The following is a 21,419-nucleotide window of genomic DNA, read 5'->3' as shown; positions in this document are numbered from 1 at the left end:
GCTGGAGGACAACCACGTGGAGCCCTCCCCGTGATGCCCAGCGCCTGCGGTGGGAAGCGGCCCCTTGGGGCCTCACGGGGAGGATGCTCGAAAGCACCAGCAGCCCCACCGTGACCCGCAGCCCCCGCCGGAGACCCCCCTGCCTTTTGGGTGGGCGGCGAGCGCGGCGGATGCCTTTGAAAGGGGCCGCTGGCTGCCCGCGGGGCCGATCACGAGCCGGGCTATCTTTAGCCGACGGGATTTATATTACAAGCGAGCGGCGGCAGCACGGCAAAGACGCCCAAGGGTGGAGGAGGCCGGGGCACGGTGAGGAGGAGCATCAGGGGCTGTCCCCTGCCCCCCGAGAGCCGGGCGAGGATGACCCCGGAGGAGGACGGCGCTCGGGCACCGGCCAGCGTGCGTATCCGTGTGGAGGGGCAGCTGTTCTCGGTGGAGAAGACCCTGCTGGTGGAGAGCAGCGAGTATTTCCGTGCCCTGTTCCGCTCGGGCATGAAGGAGAGCACGCAGGAGGAGATCGTGCTGGGGGAGCTGAGCGCCGCCGGGTTCCTCGCCATGCTGCGGGTGCTGGCGGGCGAGCGGCCGGTGCTGGGCGGCGAGGAGACCTTCCAGGCGGTCGAATGCGCCGCCTTCCTGCAGGTGAAGCCCTTGGCCAAGTACCTGATCAACACCATCAACTCCGACAACTGCATCCTGCTGTACCAAGCCGCGGCCATATTCGGCCTCCTGGACCTCTTCCACTGCGCCGCACTCTACATCAGGGACAGCTACGCCGAGCTGGAGGACTACCTGGACTGCCTCTCCGCCGACCTGCTGGCCTATGTGGAGGCCCTCCTGCCCAGCTCCTTCGTGGCTGTGGGAGCCCACACTCCCACCTTCGAGTTCCTGGAGGACCTCTCCAGGACCATCTGCTACCTGGACGAGGAGGCCAACACGTGGAGGACCCTCTCCTGCCTGCCGCTGAGCGCCAGCACGTTCCTAGCCGGCATGGCGACCATGGACAACAAGATCTACATCGTGGGGGGCGTCTACGGGGCCAGCAAGCAGGTGGTGGAGAGCAGCTTCTGCTACGACGCGGACACCAACGCCTGGAGCGAGTTCCCCAGCCCGCACCAGCTGCGCTACGATGTCAGGCTGGTGGGCCACGAGGGCTGCCTCTACGCCATCGGCGGCGAGTACGAGAAGATCTCGCTGAAGTCCGTGGAGCGCTACGAGGTGTCCTCCAACACCTGGACCTTCGTCTCCGACCTGCCGCAGCCGAGCTCGGCCGCGCCCTGCGCCCAAGCCCTGGGGCAGATCTTCGTCTGCCTGTGGAAGCCGCTGGACACCACCGTCATCTACGAGTACGAGAGCCAGCAAGACGCCTGGCTTCCTGTCACCGAGCTCAAGCGGCATCAGAGCTACGGGCACTGCATGGTGGCCCACCGCGACAACCTCTACGTCATGCGCAACGGCCCCTCGGACGACTTCTTGCGCTGCGTCATCGACTGCTTCAACCTGACCTCGCGGCAGTGGACGGCTCTGCCCGGGCAGTTCCTGAACAGCAAAGGAGCTCTCTTCACCGCCCTCATCAAGGGCGACACGGTCTACACGGTCAACAAGATGCTGACGCTCCTCTACTCGGTGGAAGAGGAGACCTGGAGGTTCAAGAAGGAGCGGGCGGGTTTCCCGCGCAGCGGCTCCCTGCAGACCTTCCTCCTGCGGCTGCCGCGGCGCGACCACGACGTCGCCACGTAGGCGGCCCCGTCCCACCGCGGGATGCTCCCCTCGCACCTGGCCGCTCCCCTGGGCTCCTCTCCTCCTCTGCGGGGCTGTGCCCGGGTCCATGTAGGTGTCACGTTGGACCTGGAGGTGACACTGGCCCTGCCAGAGGGGAAGGGGCTGCAGGCTCTCACGGCAGCCGTGCACAAAGTCCCACCAAATGTGAGCCAACAGCATGCAGGGCTCTGTGGCTCCTGCACAGGACAGGCTCTGGAGAGGTGCAGATGTTAGTTTTGCCGATTTTGGCCCCACTCTGAAGGTGCGCAGCATCCCACCTGCTCTCTGCTCTGCTGGGAAATTAGTCTTTATATCCTGGAATTAAAGGGAAAGCTGTAAAAAGCCCTGTGTTTTTCATTACTGTTCTCTCGTGGCTTTTTTTTTTTTCCCTTCAGAAAGGGAAATACCTCCTAAGGGGGGACCCACATCAACGCCCCTCCTGTCCCCTTGCTATCCGACCACACACCGAATGCTTTTTCAGCTGTGGCTCCGCTCAGAGCCGCGGGCGGGAGCACAGTTCCCAGGCAGCCCCGAGCTCCCCGGGGAGGCACCGCCTGCACCCGGGACAGGGGGGACAAAGGGACACAGGGAGATGGAGGGGAGAGACCTCAGAACTGGGGGTTTCTCTCCAAAAACCTGCACGGGGGCAGGCCGTGCTCCGGGGTGAGTGGGTGCCTCTCTGGGAAACATCCATCGTGTCCTCAAGGGCGACAGCCAGCTGCTGACTCCTCCAGGGAGACACAACGCGGAGACAAGTGCTAGCTCTCCTCTCGTTTAAGCCAGAGGGGGATTTTTAGGGCATGGCAAACCTCAGAGATACGGAGGGTGTGAAAAGGGAAGGAGAGGACAGGTTCCCAGGTGTCCTCGGCCAGTGGAGCTCCATAACCAGCTGAGCTTTCCCGGTCAGCCACAATCCCAAAATTCTGGATGATGTCAACCCCTCTGCCAGCTCGTGGCTTTGCTCTGGGGATGTTCAGAGAAGGGCTGCCCTCGCCCCCCTTGGCAAGTGCCTCGTGCTGCTGTCCCTCCGGCGGGATGGGGACGAGGAGTCAAGCTGGCAGCAGACCCCAAATATCGCCCATCCAGGCTCCCGTGCACCAGGCTGCCCCGGCTCCCATCCCCTGGGGGTCGGGGCACACCAGCTGGGACGTCTCCACCGCTCACACTGCTGGCCCTCGCCAAGTTCTCAGCGTTTTCGAAACAGACTGCATTTGAGAAAAAAACAACATCACCAAAATAAACAAGAAAACCCAAGCTTGCATCCATGTCCATATTTAAACCACTTTATGCGCCTGCCCCCATTTGCCCTCCACCCCCAGAGCAGGCCACCATCCTGCTTGGTCTGGGGACACAGAGAGCTCAGCCCCAGGTCCTCGTGGAGGTGGAGGTCTGATGGTGGAATGGGGGAGCTGGGGGACACTGGGGCTGCCCAGGAGCAGCCCCACACTGGCTCCCCACGACAAGGCTGCCTTCCCCCTCAGTTTTGTTTTTTGTAACCTTGTGTGTTACCCCACGAGGAATTCGGAAGAGCCGCTGAGCGTGCTGCGAGCATAAATCCCATCGAGTCAAATCCGCGGTCCCTTCCTAGACGAAGCCAATTAACATTTCACTCCATCTTCTCCCAACTGGAAGCAGCACATGGGAGCACGCTGCTTTAAACCACGTTAAGCTGAACGACGGGCTTAAAGCCTCCATTAAAATAAAGTTAAAATCATTTCTGTTACTCAAATATTTATGGCAGCTTCTGTGACTAACCCAAGACAGTTTAACTTGGCAGCCTCTCCCATTCCTTCCAGCTCCGGAACAACCAAGCCATACAACTTCTCCCCCACCTTCGTGCACTGTTTTCCCAGCAGTTCACAGGTTTTCAAAGGGAAAATATTTTTTTTAACTGTAGCACCTGATGGAAAAGGCAAGCCTTGGCAGGCACTGGGGAGCGGGGCATGGACGTTCCCAAGAGATGAGTAACTTGGTTGCATCCGTCCACCCAGAGCACGGTACAGAACGTAACACGAGGCAATTTTTAGAGGGAGAAAAAAGATGCTGTTTGTACCTCTGCAAGTAGGGGGGGGAAAAAAATCATGAGCCAGCGTGAGAGGCTGTTCAGCCTTTGCACAGTGAGTGGGCACGATGCTGCAGATCTGCTTCGCTGCACCAGAATTTAGCACTCGATGTTATGCGGTGCTGGCACGAGCACACCACCGTTATCTGCCCCTCCGAATCTTAATGGTGTTTACTCCGCCAAAGCTTGCAGCCGGAGCCGGAGCGATCTATCTAATCACAGCTTAACCTTTTGCAAGTTTCTGTTTAAGGTGACATCATCTTGGCAGGGACGAACGTAACGAAAAGCTGTCTGTAGAATGGACTTGCCTTATAAGGGCCGTATCGAAAATAAAAGCTTGTATAACCAAAGCAAAGGCTCCTGCAGGAAAAGCGGGGATGGGAGCTCCCACCTGCTGCAAGGAAGGCGAGACACAGCCAACCTCCACGGATGGATGGGATGGGATGGGATGGGATCACCACCCCATGCTCCATCAACCAATTTCCTCATCCTTTTCCTTGCAGAATATCTCTTGTGGCCACACAAGAAGGTGCCTCATTTTGCTTCTCAATTACATTAATGATGTTGCAGGCATTAAACGCCCATCCTTGGGTACGGACAGGTCAGTTCCCCCAAAATCTGGATGCAGAGTGTCCTCTTCGCTCTGCCACTGGGCAAGGATGGAGGCATTCATGGAGGGCTACACCTGCATGCCATTGTTTTGAGAGCTACCCAAAGAAGAGTGGAGCAGGGACACATTGTTTTAATTTGATTAATGTATTTTAATGCATTGGGCAAGGAGATCGCTTGGAAGGACACAGTGGAAAAGTGGTCAATACTTTGCAACTAATTAATAAGAATTGTCTCTGCTACATTGTGCCAGTTGGCATTTTCATAGGAAAAGACAACGATACTTCTTTATAAGAACCCCTCCAAGCATCTTTACTCAAAGAAATTACATCTGTATCTAATTCACAGGGAAATAATGTACTTTTTTACGAAAACACTACCCATCGTTATGCTGCCAAAACACGAGACACATCCTGTATGGTGAGCTGAAGCTCCCAGTCTCTGTACTTAGTTACACACAAAAACTCCCCCAGGCATCCAGATTTTCCTGATCCTGATGTTTGTGCTTAACCTAATTTTGAGCCACTGTCTCCACAATTTAGGGAAGCATCCCCTGAATTTGCCTAATGGAAGGCAGAGCTGAGCCAGTCCTTCATCTCCCTGCTCAGATTTCATGAAGTTTCCTGAGCATGAAGCCTTGCACAAGCCGTTTTTCATTGTGCTGGGTAAAAGCAGTGTATTAGTTACCTAGAACAACGGCAGCCTGTTTTCCTTCCAAACCCTTCACCGAGCTGTGCATTTTTCTCTAATTTCTTGTTCAGAAGGAGACACCAAGTTGATCCGGCTAGGTTTCAATTACAATATCCAAACGTCATTAAGTCAGCTGAGAATCTTCCCAAGAAAGGAAGAAGTGGTGTTTCTGTGAAAGCACTCGGCTTTTATGAAAACACCCTCTTCTGATGATTTATATCACTGCGTGTGGCTCTATTTGTAAACACGGCGCTGCCGAAACAAGCCGCAGGAGCTGCGCGTTCCCCAGGTGCAGGGAGAAGGCTCGCTTTCTGCTTTCGCACAGTCGAAGCGAAAGGCAGCTTGGATCTCATCCCCCCTAATCTAAACAGCAGAGTCGCTCAAGGGTGGATATGTGTGGGTGAGGAGATAAACACTGCCGATGCGAAGCCTTTGCCTCGGCGCAGTGACAAACCAGCGCGTGATGGATGTCCCCGGACGAGATGAGAACCCACGCTGGTACGTTGCTGCTTGCTGCCCAGGAGGGGACGGAGCAGCGGGATGAGTGCTGGGTGTCCTGGACGGAGCTGCCCATCGGTGCTGGGCGCCTTCACTGCCTCTTCATCATGAGCTCTTCCAGCGCCTTGTCTCTCTGGTTCCCGCAAAGCAGGAGGACTTCTTTGATTTCATTCTGCTGGAAACCCATGTCGTTGAACTGAGCTAACAAGTGCAGGAATTCAGCTGCCTGGAAGGGGGAGGAAGAGAAAGGAGTGATTTTATCGTCAGGATGCCTTCAGTGCACCATTTCAGCGGGCAGATAATCCTGCAGGGCTGTGTTACCGCTGAGGGGCACCATGGCTCCCGCTGCCGGAGCAGACCAAGGGAGCAGGCCAAGTGCTAGTTTTACAAAGTGTTTCTTTAGGCAAGTTTAAAAATAAGAAACGGTTAATGAAGTCGGCCTCTAACCTCACTTATTCCTTATAAAGTTTAATATGAATTCCAGCCGCGTGTTTGCGTTGTAGAACTACCATGCCAGGCCGAGGAAAGCAGCCTGCAATTAATTTCTTCTGCTTCCCCCCTTGCTCAGCCTGGGCCCCACCACAACACCTCACCCAAGCCCTGTCCTCAGCAAGCCACAACCTCACAGATCCAAGAATCAGGCACCATCCCGGTGCTGAACCCCTCATCAGAGGCGAGCAGTGTGATGCCACGTGCTGTGACGGCCGGCATCACGTCCGACAGCACCAACATGGCTCAGAGAGTTCCTCCACTTGGCTCTGTGCACTGTGCAAGTCCTTTCATCCTTAACTGCCAGCAGCCACAATGGGATTGCTGACGGAGAACAGAGCACGGGATGCGTGGTCCTGCACCTGAGACACGCCGATGGGGATCCAGGAGGCAGGGAGCGAGCACGGACATTGGTGTGCCTGGGGATGGGATTCGCACTGGGGCTGAGCGAGCATCGTGCTCGCACGGCAGGGCAAGAACAAGGAGGGAGACAATCCTCTGCGAGCCCTTATGGCCATGCAACATCACCCTGGGGGTTTGAGCCCAGGCTGCAGCGTGTGTGGGCTCACTGCTGGCTGAGCACCGGGCCCCGACCCGGCAGGAGGCTGCACAGGAGGCAGGCGGGTGGGACCGTGCGCCCCCAGGACAAAAGGCTGGGCACCGCGCCGCTCTGACCTTTTTCTCCGAGTACTGGAACATTTCCATGGCCTCCTCCACCTGCCCTTCCTCGTAGCCCTGCTTCAGCAGCCGGTCGCAGGCCCGGAGGTAGCCCAGGAACTGGAGGAGAAGACGAGGAGGGTTAAACCCGGCAGACACCGCGCTCCCAGGGTGGGAACAGAGCGACGCGGGGGCAGAGCAAACATCTGAACCATCCGGAACACAAAGCAACCATCTGAAAGCTGTTTTTTTTATATTTTTTCATTAAGCAGGGCCCGTCTGGGTGAAATGCCAGGTGCACGCTGATCCCTAACCCCAGCTTCCCTTTGATGCTCCCAGCCCCGGGCCCCCGTGGGACCCGTGCGAACCCCCCCGGCCCCAGGGGAGGCCTGTGTGCTGTCATTACTGAAAGCAAACAGTTATTTTTGGCTTTCCTCATTGTTCTTGGAGTGCTGACAGCACAATTCCCAGTGGTATCCTTGGAATACCACGAGAATCATTCACTGTCCAAAAACGTGTGACAGACAATAATAAATGAGCTATACAATAGTGGAAAAAAATATATATGGAAATGGCTGCTTGGAGAGATGGTGAGGAGCCCGGGGGTCTCCCCAAAACCATGTTTGCTTCATCCAAGGAGAGGCTGATTCATATCTCCCAGACCTCCACCCTCTTCAGCTGTGCCGTAGCCAAGGAGGAGGATGAAGTAAAAGACCATAAAACACACGAAAAGGCCAAAAAAAGTCCCTCAAATGTTGAGCTTATATAGCTTGGCTAAACAGCTAGTTCCCCTGCAACAGAGTAAGAATTTTTTTAAATTAATCCTTAAAGAGCGGCTTTTCAACTCAAACACAAGTTATTCGCTGGTCGTTGGCATTCATAACATGGTTAGATTTTCCTCATTACCTTACTAACTAAAAAACCAGACCGTTGCGGCATTTTCTTGCCCTGTTACAGGGAGAGCTGCTCCCCATGTTCAGAGCAGAACGCAGCCAGGCTTGGCAGTCTGACACACTGCTCCAGCCATGCACGAAATCTGTCCCGCTGTCAACTCCACGATTTTTATCATTAAAGAAAATACATATATATCCTCAAGACTAAACAAAAACAGGTTTTTAAATACTTCGACCTGCTCACCTCCTGGGTTCAGCATGGGGCTGATGGCTCGCTGGGGAAGCAGCAGGAGGCTCTCCTAGCCCTAGGAGGAGCATGGTCGAGGGCCAGCAAGCTCGGTGCTTGGTTTTCGAGTGCAGGAATGTGATGGGGAACATCCAACGGGCACACAGAGCTGCAGCAAGCTTCTGCACACCCGTAACATTACCACCTTGCAGCAGCAGCTCGTGGCGGTGTCTCAGGGAGGCTCCTTATAACCCACCTGGACGTGAAGCCAAAGCCTCAAGCAGGGATTAGCCTCCCATGCCCGAGCACCAAATGTTTCCCCAATGGCAATTTCATGGTGAAGGAACGGGGAAACGTGGCCAGGGCTGTGCGAACCTGTCTTTTGGTGCCACCCCTCCAGCACTGAGCCTCCACCAAGGACACAGCTTCTACAAGCAGCAGCGAGCCTTGGCGAGCCACAGCCGGATGGGTCAGCGGATGAAAGGCTTGTAGGAAGCACTGAAGATCTCAACTGTTGCTTGGAGGAAGACAGCCAAATCTCATGGAGGAGGAAAGGGGCAGGTGTGTGCTTTGGGAAGGCAGCAGAGCTGGGGTTTTGCTGTATTACGTCTTACCTAAGAGCCCGGCCATCCAGGGACGCGCACAGGCTGAGGCTCCCCAGGCAGGAGCTGAGGCTCCTTGCACTAGTGATGCCTTTCTGCCCTCTGCTCTTGTAGGGTTCAGCTCTTATCTGTGACTCCCTACCCCAGCAGATGAACCTCTGGCGTGTCAGGGCGACCCCAAGCCTGACAGAGCCTTTTAGAGAAGCTTTTCCAGCAAAACTGAGGAGGCATCGCCTTGTTAAGGCAGCAGACTTAGAAAAGTTTGCTAGCTCCCCCAGGGTGGGCTCTGCCAGCTTTGCTTGACGCTGCAAAGAAACGGAACAATTTTTGGCTACCATCTGGTGCCACAGTCAATCTTCGTGTTTGAAGCTGTCATCGTCACACACTGAAACCCCGTGTGACACTAACAAGCAATGAAGAGCGTCCACAGCCCTTGTTTTTAACTTGAAACATATTTTCCAGGAAGGTCTTAGCCTAATTTGGTAGTTCTGTGCTTGTAACGGTCGCCTGAACAGCTAGGCCTTGTGTTTCATCTCGGCTGTGTTGGGCATAAATGGGAAAGATGGGAACTTCTGGTGGGGAAAACCAGCACATAAGGTAGACCTTGTATTTTGGTGCATTAATCACCTCTCCGAGAGAATGGGAGCCCGTGTGTTTGCACAGAAGGGAGCAGACTGCAGTGTTTTTAAGAGGCACTGCTCCTTCACAAGGAATAGAGACATTGCTACAAGACATGTTTGATGGCCCTCCACAATGGCTGTGGGCTGTGCTCTCCCATTTCCCTCTCCCCGCCTATGTAGAAACCTTTAATATTGATGAAATAAAGCTTCCCTTCCCACCTGGGCTTGCAGTAGTGCTCTCCTGCAGTCCCGGGGAGCTGAGGATAGCAGGTTTCTCACAAAAGCATGACGGCTGCGCTCGGTGACCCAAACGCGACGCTTGCACGGAGCCGCTGGTTGCTCCAGTGCGGGCATCTCGGGTTTGGAGAGCGACCAGGCAAATCCCCGGAGTGTTTGTATGGAAATCGTCACACAGAGCTAACAGCCGAGAAAAAATGATGTGCAAAAAGTTCCCATATACGGGGGCAGGATCTGCTCTTCAGAAGAACGCTGCGCTCCGTGCACCAGATGGGGAGGACGGCGGCACCCAGCCGCTATCACTTGCTGACAAGCTGAGCACCACTCGCTGCAATTTTCCTACAGCTAAGCTGTGGGCATGCCAGCTACCAGAAAACCCTGCTCTGACACCCAAATGCAATAAATGGCTTCATTTTCCCCAAAGGAGAACAGGACCGTGGGGAGCCCTCTCTGAGCAAAAGCAGGAAAGATGAATCTCTCACCATAGAAAGATGATTTTTTTTTCCCCAAAAACATTTTCCCCAAAGCACCCCACATCGTTTCAGCCATACCAGCTTCACCAACCTGCCCCAGGCTTTGCCTCCCAGTCTTCTGGAGGGTGAGGATGGCTTTGTGGGCCGGGTAGCCCAAGGCGATGACGGGCTCGATGAGGTCGCGCTCCTCCTGGCTCAGTGCCGCGAGCAGGTCGGCCGCCGAATCCGGCTTGGTTTTGCGGGATGCCAGCGGCCGTGCCGGGGGCAGGCAGGTGTAGGGGCTGAGGGACTGCAAAATAAGACAGGACATCGTGTTGGACAACCAGGATGGGGCCACCTCCATGGCACCCATGAGAGATGGCCATCAGGAGAACCCCCTGCCTGTCCCCAAGCCAGCACAGTGGAAGCAGGCAGCAGAGAACATTGCTCTGGCACTTGTCTTTGAGTGTCCTTGCGTTCGTTAAAACACCACGAGGAAAAGTCCCATAAATGGAGCAATTCGCTTCAGGCACGTGCATGCTCTCCCTGTATACATTCCTTTTTTCCCCAAAAATGGGTGAGCTTGCTGGGAGCAGGACCCGCGTTGCTTCCCCAGTGGCTTGGAAGCAATGCCCATGGAGCCTTGGAGAGGCTGGGATGCACACCTCCCAGTAAGTGGTTATTACACGGTTTGGGGGCACCTACAACAGTTTAACCACAAGCCTTCTCTCAAAAGAAGACCAGACTTAAATAAATCCATGCCCAGCTACAGATAGAGATCAGGGAAATCAGCGCTCAGGAGCACCTGTGGGGCGAGGCCACCAAACCCAGCCTCCTTTTAAAAAAAAAAAAAAAATCAATTGAAAATTAAATAAGGTATCTTCTTTGTTAGGAAAAAAAAAAAAAAAGAAAAAAAGAAAGAAAGAAAGAAAAAAGAGGGGTGTTTTGGTTAGGACAACACAGAAGGCTTGTGTTTAAACCCCAGCAGACAAAACCCTTCCTTTAGCTCTCAGGACAACCCGGCTCAAGTTTCTCCCTGGTGTAGTGTTTTTCAAGCCCAGTTTCGGCTCTGTTTCGCTGCCCAGAGCCCAGGACCAGGTACTTCGCCCCCTCCCTCTGCCTCTCCCCTACCTGGGCACCGAGTGCAGGGCCACGAGCGCGAAGCAGCTCACCGGCACCGTGGGCTTGTGCTTGCGGATGGGGGGCATGGGGATGGCTGGCCCTGGAGGGGGAGCTGGCACCAAGCCTCCCGCGCAGGATACGGCCGCTGCCGGCCCATACTTCAGGCTCCTGTTGTTTCGGGAGCGCTGGGGGAGTGCTGGTGGCTCTGGGAGCCCTCCATTCTCGGCCGTGGCTCTGTTTAAAGGATGCACCAAAGCAGCCAGCTTCCTCCTGGCTGCTTCCAGCTCGTTCTTCATGTTGTTGAACAAAACCAAGGACCGCCTCTGCTTGCCCATGTCCGGGCTCGCTGCCTTGTAGCCGTTCTCTGGAGGCGGCTCCAGCAAGCCGGGCGATGTCTTCGGTCGGATCTGCTGAAAGACATGCTGGTTTCTCCTCCTGAAAACGTTCTCATCCCTGTCATTTTCTTCCCAGGAGGTGGAGGAATACTCATCATCTTCCAAGTACCCGTCCTCCTCCGGGCGCGCGGCCTCGCTCTCCGTGTCAGAGGCTCTGCCTCTGCCCTGGTCGGCGGCGTTGAGGCTGATGCAGCGCCGCACTGCAGCGTCCCGCGCTCTGCCCCCGGCCGTCTCCCTGCCCTCAGCGGGGTCCACAAGCAGCAGCCAGCACGGCGGGGCCGTGGGGACGGTGTCGGTGGTGAGCCGGTGCCGGGAGGTTTGGTGCTGAGAGGCAGCCTCCAGCCAGTAGAGCACCTTTCGTTCCAGCGAGAAGTCGTGCTGTGGGAGAGCAAGGAGCAGTGAGTGAGCACACCCAAAACACCACCACGGTTCAGCAGGTACGGGGCAAGCCCCGTAATAATTCACACAGGCTGTGTCGTTCCAGGATCGGACCCCACTGGGGATGGCAACGGGCACTAGAGCTGCAGGTCTGGGCAGTGCTGGCCTCATCCCTATGGGGAACCCTCAACATTTTCACTTGGAAAACATCCAGCTGCGGCGTTATTACCGCTTCTAGTCATATTTAAAATCCTGTGGAGAGGTGTTTTAGGCAGGGAGGGGGTTGTGTTAGCTTGGCTGCTGTGGAGAGGGGAGAGCAGAGAGGGGGCACGAGCCTCCTGCAGAGCCAGGAGGAGGACATGGTTGGGAGGAGGACACGGCCTGTCGCAGGGCAGAGGGGTCGTGTCCACATCACCCAGCTTCAAACATGTCCGAGCCTCACATCAGAGCACTTTCCGGGAACAAGCAAGCTGTGCGTGCCCCAGCGCTCTCCAAACAAGGCCTCCTCCAGCCCTGGCAGGCACATTCACGGCCCAGGAATGCTGCCGCTACTGCTGTGCCCGGCCCCAGCCAACCTCCCCGAGGAAAACACCGTGTGGAGAACGCCATCCCAGCCCACCACTGCCTGCCTCCAGAAGGACAGACGGACGTGTGCCCCCGGCCTCCCCCTGAGGTGGGGCTGGGGGGATGGACGCAGCTCAGCAACACCTCTGCCTGCAGACCACCACCTGCCTGCACCTCCAGATTCAAGGAATCCCAGAGGAAATAAAAAATCTCAAAAGCGGAGCGTGTTTTAGTGCTGGAGCACCACACGCCACAGGAAGCAGAAGGCCCGGGGTGCCCCAGCACAGTGCTCTGACCCCATCTACGGGTGAGACTGCTCAAGGCACAGCTGAAATGCGGGCAGGGGGCGAGGGCAGGCTTCTGACCCCCTTTGAGCTCCATTTTGTGCTGTGGCGGCGTCCTAGTGACAAAGCCACTACAGCAGAGGGGGTGTGTTCACCAGCAGCGTAGGAGTGGCTGATGAGGAAGATCACAAAATGTCACAGGAAACATGTTACCGCACAGGTAGCATTGCCCGGTCACATCTCTGATAGATTTATTAATAGATATTTTTAAAATATTATAAATAAATGAAATTGTGATGATTACAGACCATAAAACGCTCCCAGAGCAGGGCCTGAAATTCGCCCTTTTCAAGGACAAATCAAACTTCCTATTGAGGAAAGACCCTCCATCCATCCCATCCTCAGGCTTGGATGGGATTATGGAAACCCGAACCCAATCAAAGCCCTTCCTCCCACCCCCAAAACACACGGTCCTCACCTCCTCGTGCTCCTACTGAACAACAACCGACGGGGAGGACACCAACTCGGAGGTTTTCCTTCCTCCCCTTCCCCAAGACAAGCATCCCTGTCAGCATCCCAGCGGAAGGGGATGTGGAAGAGGCCAACCCACCATGGTGCTCACGAGGATGTCGGTGCAGTCGGGAATGTCTATGGCCGGTGCATCGATAAGGGTGTTTTGTCCCACTGGGTCTCCTTCGAGGCTCTTGGCCGTCCGGAAGGGGACTCCATCCAGGTAGCTCATTATCACCGCCCGATTTCTTGCTGTCTGAAAGGGGGTGGAATAAAAATGTCAATGGAAGGACCAGCACCTGTGAGGGAGTGAGGTAACCCCAGCAAACCTGGGGGGAAGGAGAGAAAACTGAGCTGTTCCAAGCAATCTTTTGGAGAGAGGAAGAACTCTGCTGTGTGCAATGCCCAGATTTGCAAAGTCTTAATTACTAGATAGCAGGAAGATTTCTCTGAACTATCCTTTGCCATTTGGAGCTTGAGTCTCCTGACTAAGCTTATGGCTTCATTCAGCAGAGATCGTGAGCATTTTTTCTCCTCTGCTTCCACCCTTTTGCCAGCCCCGTGTATGCCCCATTGCTTCCCCAAGCAAGGCACTGAGCCCTTTTCCCAGCTGTAGAGCAGAAACCGCTCTACAGAAGCTCCTGTAGGGCTCCTGCAAGCTCCTCCTAAGGAGGAGGAGGAGATCACCTCCCAGTGACCTGGGCTGGGTGGCAGAGATGGCACGTGGCTGCCACACCACACCGAGCCATCACGTGGAGCTGCCACACCAGGGGAACCATCACCGTGTCGCTGTGTTACTGGGCTGGTGTCCATTGCTCTCCCCAACACAGAGCTACAGAGGCACCTGCGCTTTATTCCTATTTTCTACCTTTATTCCTATTCCCTACTATCCCTATTCCTATTTTCTGCTTCAGTAGCTTTTGCCAAGGTTCACGTTGGTGCAAGCCACGGTGTTAGAGGGATGCTGAACGGCCATTTTAAGGGGAGATTAGCTTCTAAGAACCAGCTGCTCATTTTAAGCACCGTGATGTGTTTTAGGATTAGGAATGGCCGGGGAGAGAAAAATTTCTGATGAACTGGGAATGGTGGCATGGAAAATATTACTGTGATCGTGTAGCCATCGGCTCTGCATAAATGACTCAGTTTAGTAAAAAATAAGCCACTACTTGTTGCATCAAGTCCCAGGTCCCCAGCGATGACAGCGCACAAAATAGTTTCCTTTCTATAACGTTGACTGGCAAAAACCTGATGTGATGGTAAGTCTTCGTCCGACTTCTGGAATCTGCAGCCTGTTTGTCCCAGTCCTCACCAGCCACGCTGGTCATAAAGCAAACACTTTTTGTGACTTCTGTATCCATAGAAGTGTCTTTACTATTTTTTTTCCCCTTTAGAAAGGAATGGCCTCTATGACAAAGAATATAAACACCCCATGAAAAGAAAATAAGCGGCAGAATGTATTCAGGGAACAAAAAGCTGCCTGTTAATTTAATGTAAAAATAAAGAAAATGGGAAATGGCATTCGAGAAAGGCAGCTCCTTACCTTTGGAAAGGAGTGAGACAAACTGCTTTGAATTAAGAGCGAAACTCACAATTGCTTGGCACCACTTGTTGCTCTGATCACAACTACACGGAGCTGTCACCCAGCTGCTGACGCCAGGAGCCCCAAATCCCCAGAGCCCCTAACCAGCTTTGCCGGCCCCACACGTGTGCTGCCGCGAGCCCGCACAGTGCAACGTGCCGGGAGCCATCTGCTGCCCAGCCTGAGAGGGCTCAGCCCAAGTTACAATCCGTGCAAGTGCTGACGAAGGGAAGGCAGGGAAACATCTGTCATCGAAGCCACGTTGTCCCCGTTTTCCCCAGCTCGTTAACGTCACGGCACGGCTCCTGCCTGCTGCGGGCGGCCCGGTTTGGTGCAAACCCACACATCCCGACAGCTGTGTGGCATCCGGCACTGCCAGCTGTGCTCGGGCGAAAGGAGAGGGGTATCTTGCTGTCCAGCATCTGGAACGGTGTCCAAAAGACCCAGGCTCATTTACAGAGAAAAAGCTGTGTTGTAGGGTGCAGCGGCAACGTGGCTAAGCCCATACCAAAGTCCTGCTGTCCTCATACAGGAACAGAATAGGCCCTTGGTGTCCTCATCTGCTGCAGTACTGCGCTAACGGCGGGCACTAGGAAAGGCTCCCACCAATATTAACTCCCAAACCAGCTGCTTAAAGAAAAAAGGGGGGAAAAAAGTCCATCAGGGTGAGGAGCACTGACTGTGGAAACGCTCCTAGACAAGAGCAGGCGGGGGTCACTGGTAAACACAGCTCACACCAGAAAGCAGCTTCTGCCAGGGCTCCGACCTCTGCTGCTTCGCACCAGCCCTGCCCGATTTCACATCAAAGGCAGGCTGGCAAAGGAGCAGGCACCCATCAGGACAGGGTGAGCCTTTCAAGAACAAGAAACCCAAACTGCACCAAGACCCGGGAAGGAACAGGATGCAAACGAGTCCCGGAAACTCGTAACAAACCCTTCTTCTTGTGGGATATTTGTTGTTGCACTTATAGTAGTAGGAAATATCTTACGATACTCAGACAAATCTGAATCTTAAGAGTGAATCTGAGTACATAAAGGTTTTGTTGGTTTTTTTTCCCCTTTTTTTAAGAATCAGTGGCCCATCTCCCATGTATTTTACAAGTTCTTTTGAGATTTCAACCACTCCTCTTCCAGCTGTGGCTTCTAATTCTTTCTCTCTTAAAATATAAAATGTTTTAATGCAGACATCATTAGACGAGCAAATACACAGAATAAACCACAGCAAGCTTGTAAGATTGAAGTATACCTTAATGATTTGCTGGCATTTTCAATTCTTATTTTTATCAATAATATAAAGTTATCCTTACCGTTGGATGCAATCACGTAGCTTGTCTCACGCGGCAGGGAGAAGAGGGTTGCTTTTACACTGCCTGCTTATCCACTGCTTAGGTCTTTAAATTGTTGCACAGTCAGACAAGCACCTGACTTTGACAGCTTCAAGATTACAGCAGCTTAGGCGGTTAGCCTGCCTCACCAGACATGTTGATGGGATAAGGAGCCTAACTATTTAAGCAGAGCATCCTCTGGTCACTTAGCTTCTGGAATTGAAAGTGTTGGTTCTGCAACAGTTTCTATGCTGTTTGAACTTCTGCATGTTTGTCAAGTAAAATCCCCAGGACCTGGGATACCCATGAAGGTCTTGGAGCAACATGAAGCTGGAAGTCACGGTAGGGAAGGGGAGATGTATGGACATGCAAATCAGAACCCAAATCTTTAGAGGACTTCATGGTGATCTGTATTTTGTGGTGCTATCGGTTAGCAATCAATATACACTGGAGCAAGAACCACAAACTTCTGCACTTAGACAAATCTTAGCTCTATCAAAAACTACGAGTTAGTGCCCCCTTAATAATAACAGAAATCAATGCGATGCTTCAGCCACTGACATTACATATAAGCCCAAAGTTAAGCGCCGAATTTATCAGCTCAGAGTAGGCAATTATGTGTTGCCTCCTCCAGGAATTACACAATGCTGCGATGCTAAGAGGTAAGGCACTGGAAAAACTGAATCCATTCCCACACATTAGGGCTAAGTGAGAATACTACTGCAACACTGGAAAGATGCCACGACAATCTGTGTAGACAAGCAAAGCCCCAAAACCATATGGGCCATCGCTGTTTTAAGCAAATTGTCCAGGACATGGAAGGCTTTGAAACCATAAGCCTGTGTCACCTTGTAGGAGGGAGAAGTTCCTTCACACAAACCTTTTGCCAGCAACTCTCTGCATAGCTTGGGTTGTATTTGATGTACTAGAACAAATCTCTCCCTAGGAGCAAAAAAACTTCAAATGAAAATAAAAAATCCAATTTTCTCTGTTTATTCTGTACAAATAAAAAAAAAACATAAAATAGAGATGCATTTTTAATCAAATGTTACATAAATGATCTGTCTCTATAGAAAATAGCTATACAGGCAAAAATAATTAAAGTAGGTTAAACTTCAGATTGTATTTTTTTTTTCCAGCAGGCTTATTTATCAGATTTATATATAATCACGTCTGACTGACTTACTTCAACACAACAGGTAATATTTTCCATCTTGTGGTACCAGTTTTAGTCCAGAAAAGCAAGATGTCAACAGCTGCTTTAATCAAGCTTTAAAAACGTGTCTTATTTGTACTTAGAATTTGTTTAAACTTGTAATATGTTCGTTTCTACGCACAAAAATACAGAAACTATTTTGAAAGCAATGCTTGACATGCTTCATTTAAAAAGAAAAACATGTTACTAATGATCTTTTTTTTTTAAACAACGTTTTTATTTCTGGAGATTTCAACATCTTGATTTAGGCTTATAAAGATAAAAGTCACTAAAAATAGCACTGTGAATACTGGCACAAATAACCTCGTCAGCAACGTTACTTTATGAAGATAGAGATTTGTTAACAAAAACTCACAGCAGGATTGTAATTCTGTGCCACAAGAGGCCTGACAGCTTTGGACTTGCTCAGATATTTCCCTCCAGAGTCAGAAAACAGAAACATTTCTTACTGTTTTCTTCAAGATATTCCAGTATCTGGCCACCAGAAACAGGACCCAAGGACAAGACCTCCTCTTTGGATCCTCTCACATTTACACACACAACTAGAATGAAACATTCCTTCAAAGTTAAAATAATTTATTTCTAAATTATCTGACAGCAGTGGCCCAAGTGTCGTTTGTGGGGAGACTTGGAAGAACCCATCCTGGAGGGATGCAGCTTCCTTCAGGGTGATCGGCTGGCACCAGGTACTGATCCCATTCGTGCCTTTAAGAGAGAAAGCCTTGTTTGAGAGGAGCGGTAAGATTATATACCTACATACATATTTGTCCATGCCAACCAATAGACAAAACAACTGTAAACTGTACTCTGAAACATTTTTTTCAAAGCAGAAATGTGAAAATTTTAATATACTGATACAGTAAAGGCAACAGTTAAACATGGAGTGCACTCTGCTTCACATGGATGTCTGCTGGATACAACTTTATTGAGCTAGACGGTAGATACTTAACCAAAAAAGAGAAAAAAAAAAAAAAGCAGAAGAATTCATTGCATAATCATACTTGGAAGTTAATGAAGTAAATAAAATTTTACAGTCTCAACAAGCAGTACTTGTCACGTTAGACACTAAAATAAAGATTTTATTTCTACCTGATCTGGATTAGCGCTGCTACAGAATGCTCGGCTTGTAAGTAATATTCTCTGAAGGGTTGCAGTAGATGGGCAAGAGGAAATTCATCTGTTAAAGCACAGACAGAAATTATTAAATAAACCAGAGACACCTTCGATTCTAGGAAGTCTTAGAAGCCCCAAATTTGCCAACTCATTTGTTACTCCCCAGCCTAACTTGGGATCTTTACCTACACAGCATGTTAAGGATTATTTAGATGCTTTGCACGTCTCTTCATCCTTACCAGAGCTGTCAGAGCAAACTCAAGACTAGCAAAACTTTTTCCTGCCTCCATCCTCTAAATAAGGGGAACATATGGACACTGAATCTTTACAAATCACCCAGGTCACGCTTACCAAATCACCAACTAAAGCATCCACTGGGTGCAGGAAGTCTTCAATCTACTCTATTTATTCCTACTTGAGCTCATCTACAACCTCTTCTTGCAAAATATTATGGAGTCAGCTTGAGAAATACTGCAGTCTATGCTGAAGAGCTAAACAGTTCTTCTTGCATCACATTTGTTAAAAGCAGTTAAATTATTTCTCTACGTTTATCCCATCTTTTCCTCTAAGCATAAATTACTCCAGCAGATGACTTCTTTCTCAGCTATTTTTGCTCCTGTAATTTAAACCCAGCGCCTAAGAGATGAAAAAAACAATACAGTGATGTACGGCACGCAGGATCTACCTGGATCCCCAAAGAGCTTGGAATCAATTTCACGTTTCTGCTGTAAAAGTTTTTCCCTTTCCTTCTTCTGTTTCTTCTCCATTTCTCTCTTCCGTTCTTCCTCCTGCTCTCCCTCCAACATAACTCTTAATGCTCTCTCCTCAGCTTCGTACAGCTCTGTCCGGTTTTTTAGCAACGTTTTGAGACTTTCTACCTGACTTTCAAATGCTTCGTCTGCTGAGGGAGGTGGACAAACACCTAAAGAGAAAAAGGATTAATTTTAAATTTTCAGATTGAGAAGAGGCTCTGTTAACAGACCAGAGAGTGGAGCTGGCAAAACGTCAGAGAAGCATAAGCCTAACCTTGCTAACGATTACCTTGACAGAAGCATTTTCTGATAAGGAGGAGCTTGGAAACATAGGAATGCAGCCACTGCATCCGCTTTGCTGTTCAGCATTTTATAACTATTCTCGCATAACGATGTAACAAAACCCACTGATTAAGAAACAGCTTTTCCAAACTGCGCCTTCCACATCACACTATTTCCTGCAAGCACAACTGGAAAAGTTTGGAAAAATTCTCCTAATTAACCTTTTCTGCCAGCAGCCTCTTTTCTCAGTTTCCGAAGCTTTTCTAAGGCACGCAGGATGTCCATCATTCTCTTTGTGTCTGCTTGCTTCTTCCTGACCTCAGATAAGACACTGTCTGCAGCAGCCTTAAGTTCCCGCTCCTGAAAGCAAAGGAAAAAAACAACAGATGCATGAAATATCCCCCACAGACAAGAAAAAGCACTTTTAAAAAGATAAGCAAAGCCCTGGAGGTCAAAATAACTTCCTAGTAACACAACCATAGCAAGTCAGTCAAACATCTGATCTGCTTTACCAAAAAGTCAAAAACTAATAGACTTTAGGAAAAAATAAATAAATGCTGAGCTACTCATAAATTTGGGCCAGAATGGCTGTTGAATTTGTGAAGCCCAACAACCTTTAGCTTCAGAAAATTAGCAAAAATGCACAATAAATGTAAACCGCACAGGTTTTACAGCTGTGCAGTTACAGACCATTAACATGGCAGAGTTTCAATGCCAAACCTTTCACAGCTGCTCTGCACCTCCCGAGCAATGGGCCCAGCACCCCTAGAGGGGTGAATCTTTGACCAGCAGCCAACAAACAGGTGCCTACAACACTTCACATCGAGCCTAATTTGAGAGTTTTGTTGGTTGGTTGCTTTTTGCTTTGGAGCCATCTTACTTCCCCACAAGACAGAAAACCTTACGAACGAGCTTCGTAGGGACAAAGCAGGCAGCAAGGCCGAGGCACCAAACCCTGCTGACCACTGCTGGGTGCACAGCAGCCGCTGAGGCACAGGGAGGCTGCGAGCTCAGGACCACAAACGAAGACCTCTACGTGCACCTGAGCTCATTTAACCGCACCCGCCGGGCCAGGACACGGATGTGGCACAGCCGAGATGTCCGCCAGGGCCTCTCCAGAAGCCACCAAGGGCTGTGAGCGCCGCTGAACCTCCTGGGCCATCAGGAGCCACGGAGGACGAAGGCTGGCGTGATGCTGGCGCAGCACCCGTGGGGTGCGAGGGGACGGCAGGATGAGGCCGCCCGGTGCCGGAGGCCATACCCGGTTCTTCTCCTCCACCTCCTGGATGCACTTGGCCCTCCACCGGTCGATCTCGGCCTCCCGCTCGGCGGCTCGGGCGGCCTCCTCCTCCTTGGCCGCCTTGGCCTCCTGCTTCCTCCTTTGGAGGCGCTGCCTCCTCTTCCTCGCCTTCTCGGCCTTCCTCCCCAGCTCCCGCAGGTAGCCGGGTTCCCTCAGGGGCCTCACGGCCTCCCGCAGCTCCGACCTCACCGCCTCGGCTTCCACCCGCACCTCGCCCCATCCTTCCTCGTCCCCCTCGGCCTCCAGCCGCCTCAGGGCCCGGCAGGCGGCGGCCAGGCGAGCCACCAGCCCCAGAGCCGTCACCGCCAGCCGCCGCCCGACCTCGGGGCTGGCACCGGGGGGCACCGGCGGAGGAGGAGGAGCAGCGGGGGGAGCCCGGCGGCGGCGGGCCAGGAACTGCGCCAGCCACTGCTCGTCCCGCTGCCGCTGCTGAGCCTCCTCCTCCGCCTCCGCATCGCCCGGCGGGGCCCCGCGGCCGGCCGGGGGCCGCTCGGCTGAGGGCCACGGGGGGAAGAGCGGCGGGGCGGCGGCGGGGCGAGGCGCCGGGAAGTAGGGAGCGGCCTCGGGGGGCAGGAGGAACGGCGGGGGAGCCGCCGCCGCCGCCGCGAAGGGGGGAGCCGGGCGGCCCGAGGGGCCGGGGAAGGCCGCGGAGGGAGGCGGAGGAGCGGGGGAGAAAGGCCCCGGGGGGAAGGCGCGGAACGGCGGCGGCGGCGGCGCGAAGCGGCCCGGGAAGGGCGGCGGCGGCGGGGCCGCCATCTTGGGGAGAGGGAGGCGCGGGAGGGAGCGGGCGGGGCTAATCGCGTGGGGAGG

The 21,419-nt window shown here is 52.7% G+C and overlaps 3 protein-coding genes across 6 annotated transcripts; 1 reads left to right on the top strand and 2 right to left on the bottom strand.

The window, feature by feature from the left end:
• Nucleotides 1–357: 357 nt before the first annotated feature.
• Nucleotides 358–2,099, top strand: KBTBD13 (kelch repeat and BTB domain containing 13). Its single transcript, XM_040570167.1, has one exon. It carries the CDS (start codon nt 358–360, stop codon nt 1,732–1,734), a length of 1,377 nt encoding a protein of 458 aa, XP_040426101.1. The 3' UTR covers nt 1,735–2,099.
• A 505-nt stretch (nt 2,100–2,604) lies between these two features.
• UBAP1L (ubiquitin associated protein 1 like) lies at nt 2,605–13,366 on the bottom strand. Of its 4 annotated transcripts, none has more exons than XR_005823334.1 (5): nt 10,963–12,211; nt 9,903–10,100; nt 6,779–6,880; nt 5,114–5,840; nt 2,605–2,960 (listed from the first exon to the last, which is right to left on the bottom strand). XR_005823334.1 is itself a non-coding variant. In XM_040570169.1 (5 exons), the coding sequence occupies exons 1-5, from the start codon at nt 13,273–13,275 to the stop codon at nt 5,706–5,708; spliced, it is 1,290 nt and encodes a 429-aa protein (XP_040426103.1). In that variant the 5' UTR covers nt 13,276–13,366; the 3' UTR covers nt 4,539–5,705. The 4 variants fall into 4 exon arrangements, 3 of the variants coding, with proteins under 3 accessions (XP_040426102.1, XP_040426103.1, XP_040426104.1); XM_040570169.1 differs by lacking the exon at nt 2,605–2,960 and adding an exon at nt 13,144–13,366 and having other exon boundaries at nt 4,539–5,840; nt 10,963–11,685; XM_040570168.1 differs by lacking the exon at nt 2,605–2,960 and having other exon boundaries at nt 4,483–5,840.
• A 4,002-nt stretch (nt 13,367–17,368) lies between these two features.
• PDCD7 (programmed cell death 7) lies at nt 17,369–21,365 on the bottom strand. The gene is made up of 5 exons (XM_040570337.1): nt 20,571–21,365; nt 19,531–19,669; nt 18,961–19,197; nt 18,252–18,339; nt 17,369–17,867 (listed from the first exon to the last, which is right to left on the bottom strand). The coding sequence occupies exons 1-5, from the start codon at nt 21,363–21,365 to the stop codon at nt 17,750–17,752; spliced, it is 1,377 nt and encodes a 458-aa protein (XP_040426271.1). The 3' UTR covers nt 17,369–17,749.
• Between the last annotated feature and the right edge of the window lie 54 nt (nt 21,366–21,419).

Source organism: Cygnus olor, chromosome 11 (genome assembly GCF_009769625.2).
Source record: "Cygnus olor isolate bCygOlo1 chromosome 11, bCygOlo1.pri.v2, whole genome shotgun sequence".
Taxonomy (NCBI): domain Eukaryota; kingdom Metazoa; phylum Chordata; class Aves; order Anseriformes; family Anatidae; genus Cygnus; species Cygnus olor.
This window is presented reverse-complemented; position numbering and strand designations above follow the sequence as displayed.

Bases quoted from the DNA above. Each gene is read 5' to 3' on its own strand.
- KBTBD13 (XM_040570167.1), top strand. From the start codon at position 358: ATGACCCCGGAGGAGGACGGCGCTCGGGCACCGGCCAGCGTGCGTATC.
- UBAP1L (XM_040570168.1), bottom strand. From the start codon at position 11,856: ATGAGGCCAGCACTGCCCAGACCTGCAGCTCTAGTGCCCGTTGCCATC. The intron at 10,101-10,962 runs GTGAGCTGCTTC...CTTATTTTGCAG, and splicing joins AGCACAAGCCCACGGTGCCG to TCCCTCAGCCCCTACACCTG. The intron at 6,881-9,902 runs GTTGGTGAAGCT...CTTCTCCTCCAG, and splicing joins GGAGGCAAAGCCTGGGGCAG to TTCCTGGGCTACCTCCGGGC.
- PDCD7 (XM_040570337.1), bottom strand. From the start codon at position 21,365: ATGGCGGCCCCGCCGCCGCCGCCCTTCCCGGGCCGCTTCGCGCCGCCG. The intron at 19,198-19,530 runs GTTAATTAGGAG...TTTTCTCTTTAG, and splicing joins AGAGGCTGCTGGCAGAAAAG to GTGTTTGTCCACCTCCCTCA. The intron at 17,868-18,251 runs GTAGAAATAAAA...TCTCTCTTAAAG, and splicing joins GCAGCGCTAATCCAGATCAG to GCACGAATGGGATCAGTACC.